Source organism: Eublepharis macularius, chromosome 5 (genome assembly GCF_028583425.1).
Source record: "Eublepharis macularius isolate TG4126 chromosome 5, MPM_Emac_v1.0, whole genome shotgun sequence".
In the NCBI taxonomy this organism is placed as follows: domain Eukaryota; kingdom Metazoa; phylum Chordata; class Lepidosauria; order Squamata; family Eublepharidae; genus Eublepharis; species Eublepharis macularius.
The window spans coordinates 21,946,692-21,961,198 of record NC_072794.1 but is presented as its reverse complement, the minus strand read 5'-3'; the positions used below and the strand labels follow the sequence as shown (position 1 = coordinate 21,961,198).

The window sequence follows — 14,507 nt, the reverse complement described above, 5'->3', positions numbered from 1 at the left end:
CTGGTGAGTCCGCGCGGCCATTGGCTGGGTGGGAAGCATCGGTTGGACCAACGGCTGTTGAGGTCGGTTGGGGAGGGTGTCAGGTAGGAGTCGAACTGCGCAGGCGCGGTCCGTTTTCTCCGCTCCCCGGGCGGCTGACGCGTCACATTCCACCTCAGCGCGTCAAGACTTGAGCCGGAGCGGCGGTAGCTGAGGGAAGCGGGGCAGGGGAGAAAGGCAGGCCGGAAGGAAGGGGGTGGCCGGGCGAGGCGTCGAAGCCGCCGCTGGCGACGACCATCCCTAACACGACCCGAAGGCCAGCCGCCTCTCGGCTCCGCCCCGCCCCCCTGGCCACAGCGGCAACAACAGTCGCCGGGAGGATGCGCCGCCGCCCCCTGGCCCGAAGAGGTAGACGGGGAAGACGATGAAGGAGCCGTCTCGACGGCTTCTGTTCTGGGCCTCCTCCTGCTTGGTGCTCGGCTGCCTGCTCGGGTGAGTTGAGGAAGGGGGTGGGGTGGCTGATGCATGGGGAGCGGGGCGCGTCCTATCTCTAGCGAGTAATTCGTGTAGGTTGACAACAGATGAAGGGGCAGGACTTGCCTAGAGCTTGCCCGAGGTCAGTGTCTTTCATACATGCCAGTTGACACATAGTTTCAGGTGGGTAGCTGTGTTGGTCTGCAGTAGAACAGCACGATTTGAGTCCAGGGGTACCTTAAGAGACCAACAAGATTTTCACATTCTGATGCCCTCCTTTGTAACATCCGACTCACCTTTAGCGGGCTATAAAGGCTCAGGTATCTCCATGCCTATTGGAGTCTGAAGAAGGGAGTTCACATTCTCAGAAGCTTACATCCTGAAAATCTTTTTGGTCTCTAGGGTGCTCCTGGGCTTAAATCCTGCTGTAATTCCTGATGTGAATAGCAGGAGTTGAGTTTGTTAGTACCATAGAGTCCTACAAGACTTTCAGAGTATAATCTTTTGAAAGTCAAAGCTCTCTTCTTCAGGTACAGATGGGAGAGTCCCTGTTACGTGTGTGTGACCTGGTTCCAGGAGCCCGTTTTTAAATCCAGATTCATGCCAATTTGGCATAATCCGTCTTTGTCAATTCCCCAGATTGAACCCCCGATCAGATATTGAGGCAGAACTCTGTTGGGCTGGATTATCCAACTGTAGCAGGGAGCTGCCACAGGAAGCCTCAACAAGGAGTGAGCAGATAGGCAGACATGGAGCTGTACTAAGACTCACACTGCTGCTGCAGGTAAGCAGTGCTGGGCTGGCAGGGCAGGGGAGAACAGCAAGCAGAGTGGATTCCCATCTCATTCTGCCTTCCCCCTCCCAAGGTCCAAAAGAGCCTTAGCTTGCTGCTGCTAGGCGCCCTTTAAACTTCATGGCTTGGAAGCAAGCTACGGATTCTTCAATCTTAGTTGTTACCATAGGAAATGATGGGAAGTGGTTAGTGCAACTTGTTCAGGTGCCTGTAAAATTGGACCATTGGGTCCAATTTCCTTGAAATTGGGGGGGGGTCCTTTGGGGGGCAGTTGAGATGAGGTTTCTCTCATATTTAGCTAGCTAAAAAAAATGCCCCCACAGCCCCCAAACATTCCCCATAAGGAATAATGGAACTTAAATCTGAGATTCTCTAACCCAGAGCAGAGCATATAACTCAAATTTGACGAATCCTAGATTTTTTTTTTTAAAAACCCTGAAAACTGGATCCGGATCACCCAGATGTGTGTGCACACGCCAAGGTCCTGTACTGACTCCTGCTTGACCTGCATTGACTTCTACTTGTATCTGAAAAATGATTCTCTAGGCTTATACTTCGGAGTCGTCTTGGCTTCTGAGGGGCCACTGGACTTAAATCCTGCTGTTTTACTGCTGACCCCCACAGGTGCCTTTCTGAAATTGTGGTTTGGATAGAAACACATCTTTCCCATGTGCTGGTGCTTTCTGCTAATCAGGTTCTGAGAGGCGAAAGTGGGAGCTTCTCAAGGCCCTTCCCGTTCATTCTCTTGGATTTAGCTTGGTTATATTTTATAGCTCTGATGCCCCTGCTGCTGCTTGGGAATTGAGCGCCTGTAGTTGCTTCAGCTGCTTTCAATAAATAGACGTTGAACCTTGATGTCTCAAAGGACAGGCCTCTTAACAGAAAAAGAAGCAGGGGGGGGACCCTGCCCTCTTACCAAAACCGTTAACACCTCTGGTCACTCATGCTGTTCCCTGTCTTTTTAAGTCGCTTGCTACCTCTCCAGAGGCCTGCTCAGTGTAGTTCACATGAAAAAAACTACAGCAAATGAAAACAACGATGCATGTAAGGATTATTCATATTCACACAAGGTGTTAGCTGCATCTTTTGTCTTAAGGCTCCCTGTTGCTGAACAGAGGCTTTCGTTTCAGCCCTTTGCCCGTTTGCTTTCTGTGCTTACCTGGATGAGGGAACATTTTGCTTTTAAGTTTGCCTTCCCTATCAGAAACTTTTGTGGCCTTCAAGCTATGGAAGGGACAGTTCCTCCTATTAGACAAAGGTTGCCTTGAGGCAGAGTTGCGCTCCAGAAGGCTTCTGATTTTCAGAAGATTAATGGATGTTATAGGTCATTGTTATCCTTGACGTGGGCAGAAACATTCATTTTGTCCCTATCTGCCCTGTACCTTGGTTTACTAGTAATAAATGACGCATAAGTACCCTTTAATTGAATATGAAATGTGGTGTAGTCCTCCCCCCCTCTCCATTTCCTCCTAAGCAATAGCTTAAGAGGTAAGAGAGGAAGTCTCCTGTTCAGCATTCTCGGTGTGCATGAAGCATTTTCCTTGTCTTGTTGCTCTTCATGCTGTGTTTTCCTGGAGCATTTGCTTTTCTGTATTGGCTCAGTGCTGCTTCCTTCCCCACCCCCATGTGTGTTGATTTGGGAAAACAAAAAAAGGATTCATATTAGACATGAATCAAATAGAAGAAACTCAAAGCTCCGTTCTTCAGGTACTAGTAGTCTAGATGATTCCAATATATGCTTTATAATAAAGTTGAGGCTATTCTTAATGTAGTATTTTATTATGGTGATGCAGGAGTTAAGATGAAGAAACCAAACTTCTTACTGTTGATTGCACGTCCATTTTCACTAAGCTTTGGGTAGTGTATATTGTTGCCGCTTTCTTTCTTAAACCCCAAGTACTTAGCTCTAGTTGTTAACCTGGTTTGGGGAGGTGTGTGGGGTGGAACATTTCGTATGGTCCATCTGCAGTGAAGAGTGCATGCAGATGAACTTTTGTGAATGCAGCCGATAAGTGTCCGAGTGTTTGGAATCAGTAAAAGAATCTGCACAAAAAGCCTCCTGTGCTGTTAATTAAAGTCATAGTATTCCCCAAACTTTAACTGTCCAATTCTGTTCTGTATATTGTGTATTTGCCAGTTAAAAATAAACAAGCATTATCCATTTTGCTTGCTTCTGTGTGTGAGTCTGTTATGCTCTCAGCCTATCAGAAAGAGAGATCGTTTGGGGGGAGTAGCTAAGTGCAGACTTGCATGCAGACCCTTGGCTGTGGTGAGAAAGAATTGCCTATGGGTGAGAGCTCTGAATCTGCAGCGGTGGTAGGCTTGGGTTTTAATTTTTTCTCTGACTTTATTTCCATTTTTAGCCTCCTTTTCCCACTACCATTTCTTTTCTTTTTTACCGCGTATGTGTTATAAAAAAACTTTCTTGAGACATGTTTAATTTTGCTGCCTTAGTCAAAGAGGTTTGAGTACTGTTCTCTGAAAAGTACTTTGTGACTGGCAGTTTTTGTGGAGAGCACCTTCACATCTTATCTAGTGTGAAGTCTATAAACACTTTGCCATACCAGTCAGTCAGTTGATAAAGAGCAGCAAAGTGGGGCTGCAGTTGTGATTTTGAGGCAGAAGAGAAACACATCGAGTGCGAGTTACGAGGCCAAAATGATGGTGGAGCCGAACAGCCAGTATGCCCAAATCTGCAGCAGGCAACAACAAACAGGACAGGAGAATCAGGTAAGTCTTTGTGTCCATGATGTCCCCTCCCTTCTGCTCAAAACATTAAAGCATCCCTTGCCATTTCTTAAGTGGAGCGAGTACATCGATCCATGCCTCAAGAGCTTGCCAACAGCACTTATCCATAGCAAAGAAGAGTGTTGAAGTGTCACAGGCAGGATTTGCCTCCTTTTTCTCCCCTTAAGGAGAATTCACCCAGGGGCCACAAAAAACTTTTTGAGCTCCTTAGGTTCTCTAAAACTCAGTAACAGTGTCTGTGCCTCTCAACGAACATAGTGGCAGCCAAGATTTACAACGTGGTCTGCTAGGACGATCTCTGGTTCTAAATTGATGTTCATATCCAAGAATGGATATATGGTTGTTGAAGTATCTGTTCTGAGTATCTGTCAGGTAGAGAAGAGCTGTCTGGAGAGGACATAATAACCTAGATGTCCTTTCCCTCAAGAATATCTTTTTTCTAATTATTAAGACAGTGAAGATTCTGGAATTCTTTGATAATCCAGAGGAGAATTACTGAGTGAGAACCCTAGGGGCACAAGTGGCTTTCCCCAAAGGGAGTTAATTCTTCGCAGAATTTTTTGAGGAGGAACTTAAAAGGGCAGACCTGTCCATTAGCTCACAAATTTAAAACTGACTACACGAAAAGAACATTTTTTGTTCTTGACCAGATTAAGATTGCATTATTTGATGCCAGTCTAATATCCGAGGCAGTGGTTTTGAAGGATGGGGAGGTTTGCTGTGAGACTTATAGCTGAAAAGTTTCATTTTCATTGCAGACTGAATTACCAGTCTGGTTGCATCCCTCTTCCTGGAGGGAAACTCTCTTGCAGATATCTTAGATGACATAGAAACTAAAGAGACAAAGAGCCCAGTTTTCCTCCAAAAAAAGATCTTGATATTAATTTACTGTTTTTTAGCATCAAAGATGAATTTAGAAGTTTAGAAACTACTGCAGAAAAACTATATGACCCAGACCTAAACCTGCTGCCAAATCATCATCTTGTCTTAAACTTCATGGTAATTTCTGGCAGAAACCCCAAGGCAGGGGGAAAGTAAAATTTGTATAATTGTGTGACCAAGGTGCTGTAGGGGAAGGATTGCAAATATTTCATCAAGCCTGATTTAACCCCATGTTTAGGTTGTTGGGCATAAAAAGTGGTGACTAGAGATTAATCAATTATATTTATCTTTTGTTTCCTTTCAACAGGTTCCTCACAGCACTTCCATCTTTTTACCATCATATAGAGCCATTGTAGGAAAGGTCATCTGATGTATATTCAGTATTTTTTAATCATCCTGCCAAAGGACAGGGATTCAAAAACAATATTAAGCCTCAAATACATTAATGCATTTGTGAGATACCAGAAATCAAGGATGGAAATCTCAATCTATGCCAGAAACCCTGCAAGATTTGATAGAAGCTTACCTATGTGTCCTGATCTTCCCACCTCATCAGATTTCTTGTGTTTGCATACCGTGAAAGGCTTTTCCAGTTCAAGGCCCTACTATGCCAAGGGTAAGATGGTAGCAATGATGACAAATCTAGGGATTCAAGGCATGCATATGCACTCTTGTTTAGGCTACATTTGTCTGTGGTCATCATCCAGGGTCAAGGATATCTCACTGATAGTGCAATCCTTTGATGAAGCTGTGATCTCTGTTCTGGAAAAGATCTGCTAATTTCCACTGGATGAATTCAGCACCTTGAGTTACCTGTCTAATCAGTGGAAAGTTTTTTTGTACCCCAGGACTGGAAGGACGGCAACAGCAAAATCAGTAGTGTCCTGCAGAACAGGAGAACTGATGATCCTAGCTCACCTTAAGTAAACAGTAATATCTTGCTTAGACTTGGTTCATTGACTGAGAAGGACAATCCTACAGTAGATGTTGCTGCTGCTCTAAAAAACCATCTCCACGCCAGAATCTTTGGATAATCGTCTCAGCCCTTGTGTGGCAAGCGATGGACATTTCATCCAAAGAGAAGTCATGCAAATCATGACAGATGCCAGTCTCCAGGGCCTGGGTGCTCATGGCCAGGGTATCTGGAACTAGGAGGAGAACAGTCACTGTATAAGTTGGCTGGAGTTAAAGGTAAAGTTGAGATGGAAAGGGCTGGACCTAGTGGAACCCTTAGTACAGGATCTTTGACACGTTTCTGTGACTCAGGTATGCTGAAGCTGGAATTTCTTTCCCATTCAAAACTAAGATGGCTCAGTTTAACCAAGTGGCAATTGAGAGACCAGCCTTCCTAACTGGTGACCCAGTTAATGATGTCTAGAAGTTTATACCACGTGGCAAGCACATGAGAGGGTGCCAGAGAACAGGTGGCTGCCGTGGATGGTGCCTCCTTCCTTCATATAAGTCCGTCCTTCGTATAAGCTGGTCTAGAACATGACTGCATCTAAATACTTTGCATAGGCTGGCAGCTGTGTAATTGACGGATCTACTGTTCAAAGATGGCATAGTCCTGTCCAGGCATCTATATGTGAACTGTTTCCTACAGAATACATCAGTTAAGATCCCACTTTTTTGTGCACCAGTTCCCATCATGGAGACTGCATGAAGTACTTTCAGATCCCTTTGAGAAGAACCATTAAAGATATCGATCCTGAAAATACTATTATGGCTGTCCGAGACTTCAGCAGTGAGGATATTTAGCCCTTTTTGCTGCGGATTGTACATGAGAATTGGGTAATTGGATCCCCTGCGTATGTCAAAGGTCAATACCATTTCCCCATAGATTGCAAGAGATTGTCTATCTGTCCTTCCCAAAGCCTTTTCAGCAGAGGGAGAAGTCCTGACGCTGGATCTCCAGGGAGCTTTACATTTGTATGTCTGCAGAATGGCCCGTTTCAGGAAGTCTGGTTACTTGTTAATACCTTTTTATGTGACTATGAGGTACAAGACAATATCTAAGGCATCATTTACTAGGTGGCTACTCAAATGCATCTTCGTTGCTTATGAGGCTCAGAGAGAAAAGGTACCTAATGGAATTAATTCTTCTGTAAACTGTATTGGCAATGTTCAACTCTGCAGTGGTGGAAGGCATTTGTAAAGTGACAACTTGAACATCTGCATTCCTTTTTCTAAGGCGTTATGCAATCAGTATCGTTGTGGTTGATGTGGCTTTCAGGAATAGTGATCTTCAGCGAGTTATGCTGGGTTATTGGCAGTTGTCGGTTTTACCCATTTGCGGGGTGGTATCTTCGCAAAGCTTTGTGCAGATGACCAAAGCTGCTTTACCTGAATATATCAGAAGAAGTAGTCCTGCAGATATAGGGGCCCTAAGCTATCAAGAGCTTTGTAGGTAGTAACCACTACTTGGATTGAACGTGGAAATGAATGAATAATCAATGTAGCTACTGCAGATTAAGAATAATATGCACGGTCTCTCTAGCACCCAATTGTAAATGAGCCACAACATCCTGTACCAGTTGGAGTTTCTGCCTTCAAATGCATCAGCCTCAGGTTTACTGTGGTATGGATCCATGTGGCCAGATCAACTGGGTGAAGGTAGTGAGTCATTCTCTAGGCTTAAAAAGTGATGAAATAAGGCATTTTTCATAGGTGTATTAAATACTCTGGCAATAATGCTGGGTCAGATATGATCTCCAGACTCTAAACTGAGTCAGTGAGGGTCAGCTGAACTCTAGAAAGTTCTAAAAGGCAGTGAGTTGCATTGAGATTAGCAGCTATGGCTCAGTTATCCTTTAAATGTAAGTCCTGTCTAGTGTACTAGCCCTTGTGGAATTATTAGCCAAATTGATAGGAAGTGCGACCCTGTTCGTTTTCCTGATTCCGTTGGTGGTGCTGGGAGAGGATTGTTCCTCTCCATGAGATTCCTCTGATGAAGTGACAGTCAGACAACACATTATGTTGGCCATGCGGTCACCACGGGACTTGCAACAGGATGTAAGCTGCAAGCTTCCCAGAAGAGATCTATTTACCAGTGCTGCAGGGACCTGATTCTGGCTGCAGGAAAGAGGTTTTGCTCCTTTCCACACACCATTTTCCTGACCCAAAACAACACTGTTTCAAGTGAGGAAAACATCAGCGTAAGGCAGGAGCCCCTCTTTCCTCTGTGAAGTGGTCCCAGCCAGAATTGGTCCCTGCAGTGCTTCTAAATAGATTCAAAACACTACCACTCTGCTTTTGTTACTTACGCACAGCAGCGAGCTCATAATACCTGTGCTTCCACAACTTCATTGGTTACCTGTGTATTTCTGGGCTCAGTTCCTGTAGCTAGCTTTGGTCTTTAAAGTTCTTGATAATTTGGGCATTGACTTACCTATAGTCTCCTGTCTCACAATCCGCCAGTGATACCCTGCTCAGAATACCATGATGGGTGCATGTAAGGTGTACTCCTTTGTCTCCAATTGGCATCTAAAGCAACTTACATTGTTCTCCTTTCCTCTTATTTTATCCTCACCACAACCTTGTGAGGTTGGCTAGGCTGAGAGGGTGTGACTGGCCCAGGATCACCCAGCAAGCCGCCATGGCAGAATGAAGATTCAAACCTGGGCCCCCCATCATTAGCGCACCACTCTAACTTCTGCACCATGCTTACGTTTTGGAATAACTGTGTGTTTTGTGTTCAGTTCAATGTTATGCTTTGTCATACTACTGTGGGTACTTTCCGTGTTGAATAAATTGTTCAAGTGGGAGTGTTGACCTTTTGGGTTGTAACTTTTTATTTACTTTGGTCTGTTGATCAGGATTGATGTAAAAATCTGGTACAGTTCTTTCTAAGTGGAACTTCATATTCTTTAAACAGAATGCCTCTTTTCTTTCATTGTGTATTAATGCTTTAAGATGTGTATAGCTGATAAAGTCAGAGGCCCTGAAGGAAAACTGTTATGTATGCTTGAATACATGCTAGTAGGTCCAAAATGCAAGGTCAAAGTACATTTCTAACTACTTATCATCCTTTAACAAGCTACTTATTGGGTGGATGGATGGAAAACTCTTGTCATGTCATGTTTTCCAGATTTAAGATTTTTGCTACTACAATTCTCTCTCCCCTCTTCATAACCCAGAGTTTATTTGGAATTTCCCAGTTTGCAGCCCATCTATGTCTCTTGCAAGTATGGCTGACTTTATGAACATAGTTGGGTTCATCCAGAGAAGACTGCTCTGAATGCAAATGCAGAGAGTTGGCTCCAGCTAGCTTTTCTACAGGTGAAAAATGAAGGAGAGATTGCCTTTAACTACTCCCAAAGCCTACTCTGGGAGTCATGGGATCTACATGGACAAAAGCCACGTGGAAAGGGAGCTGTAGAAAGGAGAGCAATTGGGCAAGATTGAGTGAAAAGACTGGCTGGGTCTGTTTGCCTGTAAATCTGCTGATATATCCTGTAGAACATGCAAGAGGTTTTAATAGGGTTTAGAGCTTGTAACTGTTATTTAACGCAATTAACCTGCAACGTTTCCAAAATTTGTTTGTGGTTTCCTTAGCCTGTGTATTATCTCTGACTTGTCCACCGTCTGTACTTCCTACACTCCTTTCTATATGTAACTTTGCCAATTTGTTTCATGTTCATGAAACTTATTTACTGTTGTCTATTACTAAATGCTTGAAGTAATTGGCAATAAAAATGTTTTAAAAATGTATTGTCATACTCTGGTCCAATAAAACCATATCTGAGTTCAGAGACCCCAAATGCTTATGACCTATTCTGAAGTTATTGTATAGCAGGTTAATGAAGGAGCAAAGTATATGTTTAGTGTAGAGCAAACCTAATATAAGAGGTAGGTGTTCCTCTGGGCATGTAGGTCAAAATTAGCAAAAATTACTTTAAAGGCAGACTGTGTTGTGCATGTTCGAGAAATGGTGCAGAGAGCGCCATTGTATATATGCAGTTGGTGCAGTTCTGTTACTTTCCTCATCTCAGTGGTGGTCTTTTGCTGTGCTGCTATTTTAGCATGATTGAGTAATTTGTGTTCGTTCACTCTGGAGAACAGCACAGGCAGTTGGAGGGAAGTAATTGTTTTTCCCCCTAAGTGCGTGCCTCTTGCCCCATAGCCCTGTGCAATTTTCAGTTCGTAATGTTCAATGTGGCTCTTACGTTTTTGTTCAATAGGCTTCCCTGCTGGCATGTCTTTTGTAAAGAGAGCCCTTCATCTGCATCTATGTATTCACCAAATGAGAACTATCCCTTGGCAAACATGGAAGAAAACATCCAGGAAAAGGTAATGACTATAAATGTATCATTGCACTTAGAGCAAATGGATTGGCTTCCTTGGAGAACTACATGCAGCTGTAATACTGTCAAGACAGAATGTTAACCTATGAATTCTTTACAAAGGCTTTACAATTCTTTACAAAGGCTGAGGCAGCTTCAGAATTTAAGCACAGAAATATCTTTCCCTGGTGTCTGTCTTTTTCCTATACTTTCAGTTCATGGAAACAAAGTTATTAAAATGGTTAACAATCATTTTCTTAAACAATTTTATAACTTTTTCAAGGCAGTGAAGCAGGTGTATTCATGGAAATATACTCCCTTTCATTGTAAGGATTATATGGTAGCACCTTTTAAAATATGACTTTATTGTGGCATAAGATTTGTGAGCCAGAGCTCACTTCAATATATGCAGGAAGTAAAGGTTCAGTAGATAAAGATTGCAGGAGTTTCTCTTTCAAACGCAAGTGTCACCATTACAGTACCCAGTGACATCAGCCATAACATCAAGGGCCCATTTATCTATACTTTCTTGACACTATGTGCTATCATGTGCCTGTACTGCTTTTCTGCAATTTACATTAGCCAAATTAGGCAGCTTTTAAACAAGGGAATGAAAGGTCATGGATCAGATATTAAAAGCAGAAACATGTAGAAACCAGAGGGAGAACATTTCACCTTTCCTGGACATTTAGTAACCGGCTTAAAAGCTGCAGTGCTTCAGCAGAAAAGTTTTGAAGGGAGAGTCTAGTGACAGGCTACTGATTATTTATTTGCATTATTTATAGTCTATCTTTCTCACTGAGACTGAAGGTGGATTACACAGTGTAAGTCCATCAGCACCTGGGACATTCAATAAACAATGCAATAGGGTATGCAAATGCACATTTGCAAAGATTTGGAAACCGACAGAAATCCAATATGGAGCTGAAACTCCGCATAATCCATTAAATCTGACATAACAAACAAATGCGGAACTTGCAGCAACAGACTATACACAGTCCCTGTCCCCTTATTAATGCATCTTTCTGAACCATTTCCTTACAGTACAGATATCCTATCTGTGTTTAAAAAAAAATAGAAAAACTAGATAAAAGAAATGGATGAAATCTTAGAATAAACATCAGGAGAGAACCTCATTTTAATGAAATGTAACAGCGCATGTATCAGTTCAAAGTTCTGACAAAGTAGGATGAAAATAGCCTAATTGTTATATTAGGGAGCAGGTTACGGGTGCAGTCTGGAGAAAACCTTAAGTAAAATTGATAATGTATGCCCTTCTTGAATCATCTGGTTTTCCCTAACTAGACTGAAGAGGCAAATTCATCCAGAGTTTCAAAAGTCATCTCTGTGTACTGAATAGGGGTGTGCGATTCAGATTTCTGAATCGGCCCCAGTGTGCCGGGTCTGTTTCAGAAACCCCGAATCAAAGATTCCCGAAGCAATTTGTATCACTTTGAGAAGCATCAGGTCAAGAGGTTTAAATGCCCCTTTCCGTGGCGCTGCACAGCCAACTGGTGCGGAACTCCCAGCCAAGCAGCTGATTTTGGGGTTAAAATGCCCCTTTCCGTGGTGCTGCGTAGCGGCACGGAAACGGCATTTTAACCCCCAAATCAGCTGTCTAGCAGGGAGTTCCCTGCCAGCCATCTGAAGCTGGTGGGATTGAAACTACACATGCCTGCCGCTTATTTCTCCCAATGGGAGGGGGAGGAGAGAATCTCCTCCCCCCTCCCATCAGGTGAAATAAGCAGCTGGGCGGGGAAGTTTGTTGGTGTGCTCTAAATCTTTACAGAGCACACTGAAGCGGGTTAAATAAGCGATTCCCTTATTTACGAATTTTTTCCCACTTTTTTTTTTTTTTTTTCCGGCACACCCCTATTACGGAATGCTCTCTGTACCACTCCCCTTCCCTTACCTCAAGGAATAATTTCCTGTGCCCTGAAAAAGATTGAACCCAAAATACAAATACATTTCTGTTCATATTTTTTTTTTAAAGTAGTGGGTGTCTGTTCCGATAGTGGGTAAGAATGCAGCAGAAAGTGAGGAGGAAAAGAACTGGCAAGATGAAAGAGCTATGCTTAGAACAATTCTTAAGTTGAAACAAGGAAGTGAGAAGAACTTTTAGATGGTGCAGTATGATACTCATGTGAAATCTAGGGAAATGCCCAGTCACTTGTCTTCCCTGAAAATGATGACAAATGTTGGATTAAAAAGAAGTAATTCATTAGATGCTGTCAGAACCATGAGTGGATTTCTGTGAGCCTTACAGGCTTCTATGTGAACTTGATGGTGAACAGTGCATACTTTTGCTTGGATCCCACCAGATTTTTTGCTGGTGAAAAAAGAACATGGGAAGGATCCCCTAGACTACCAACAAAGGATATTCTGGGACTTGCACGAATATGTGGGGGGTGGGGGGCAGGCTGTGATGAGAGAAGGAGAAATGCATGAGATTGGTTGAAAAAGCTGGCTAGATCCAACACACCGTGAAGTCTCACAGGAATGGTCTTATTTTGTAGAAATTTGAGTGTGTTTGTGCCTTGTTGGTGCTAAGTCACTTACCAGAATACTTTTTTACCACAGTTTCTACACATACTACCTTACGATTGACACCCATGAAATCTAGTTCTTCATGTACTTCCTACTTTGTAGGAAGAAGCTTTTTTCATTTGATATTTTAGAGAAATAATTGCCTTATAGCTAAATTCTATTGGGTACAAAACTGGTACCTTATTCACGTTTGTTTTAGAACACAGCAAGAAAGCATTTAAACTACCTGCTGCTTCCTTCTTATTTTGATAGGAAAGATCAATCCAATTTACACAAAAACAGTTTAAAGTGCACTGGAGTTAAAATAACAGCTACACTACAAAAAGTTATGTGGCTACTGTGGAATTATTCTGAACTTTAGCAGTTATTTTCAGAGAAAATGAATGAAATGTCTTGTGGCAATCTCCTGTATAATGCTGTAAGATTACAAGAGTAGAAATTATTTGTAGAGGAAATGACTGATAATTAGAGAAGAGGGAAAGGTTACCTTTTGATCTGGTAATACTACTGGAATTATTCGAGCAAAATGTCTGCTGGATACATACAGAAGAAGCTTTGATAGGAACGACAGTTCAGATTCACAGTGTGGTGCCTTAAGTTACCAATCTGGAAAATGGACAAAATTAGACAGCTAGGGTAAAAGCCAAGTAGGGGCTGTCAGATATAAACATTTCCACAAGAGCCAGTTTGATTTAGTAGTTAAAGTGTCAGGCTAGGATCTAGGAGATCCAAGCTCAAATCCCCCCTCTGCCATGGAAGCTTGTTGGATGATTTTGGGTCAGTCATATGCTCCCAACCTAAGCAATCACACAGAGTTGTTATGAGGATAAAAGGGTGGAGAGGATAACCATGTAAGCTGCTTTGGGTCCTCTTTGGAGAGAAAGATAGGGTGGGTATAAATGAAATTTATTTGTTGACAGTGATTGTTGAACAGAGGCGAAATTAACACTCCAGCCTCTTATTTATTAGTGGTGTTAGTTTTACATTTGTTCAACCATCACTGTCAACAAATAACTTCCAAACGTTCCTATTTCTCACTATTTTAAAGGAATGGGGCTTTCCTCCTACAGTGTCCTCAAGCAAAAAGGTTAAAGTGCTGCTTTCTGTTCTCATTTCATCAGCCTGATTTCTGTTCTGGCTGAATCTGCTTTTGGAGCATACTTTGTAAATCTGAGGATTGCCATGTTGGTAAAGAGCTTAGCAAGCACTTAAAGTGGTTTGGTTTATTTGTAGCCTGTCTTTTCATCCCATAGATCTGCAAGTCTTAACTAAAATAAAACCCATATAATATAGTTCTGAAATATCCCCATGTTCGGAAGATCAGCAAAAGACCTGGCAGAACACAGATCTTTATCTGGTTTTGAAAAACCAGGAAGAAGTGGTTTACCCGCTTCTGTGTTACAGGAAATCATTTCACGGCTGGCACGCAGTCACCAAAAGGCCTTGCTCCTTGGGCGTTCATTTCAGCCAGAGGAGGTTGCTGGAACAAGCCTCCACTAGAACATTTCTGTGCCCAAGGCACCTGTAGGAAAGGAGGAGTTCATTAATGTTCCATTATCTCCATCCTTATAAGGTGTTAAAGTCAACCTCTGTACATTGAATTTTGCCTGGAAATGAATCAGCAGCTACAGCTCTTTTACTATAGGCATAAATTGTACTAATTGCGAATTTCCAAGGTATTTTGAAAAGCAGCCCCATACAGAGTTTGGTTTTGATTATGGAATAGAAAGCATTACATAACTCTGTAATTCTGGAAAGGAATATCTCAGTCTTGTCATGCTGACACCAGTTGTTCTTCAGAG

General features: G+C 42.6%; 1 protein-coding gene across 3 annotated transcripts in view; it reads left to right on the top strand.

The window, feature by feature from the left end:
* The first annotated feature begins 127 nt into the window (after positions 1-127).
* The window catches only part of SUCO (SUN domain containing ossification factor), a 41,474-nt gene continuing 27,094 nt past the window's right edge, over positions 128-14,507 (top strand). For all 3 annotated transcript variants that reach the window (XM_054980271.1, XM_054980267.1, XM_054980266.1), the window contains exons 1-2: positions 128-471; positions 10,057-10,165. In XM_054980271.1, coding sequence (XP_054836246.1) covers positions 404-471; positions 10,057-10,165 — 177 coding nt within the window. In that variant the 5' untranslated portion in view covers positions 128-403. The remainder of the gene's footprint in view (positions 472-10,056; positions 10,166-14,507) is intronic.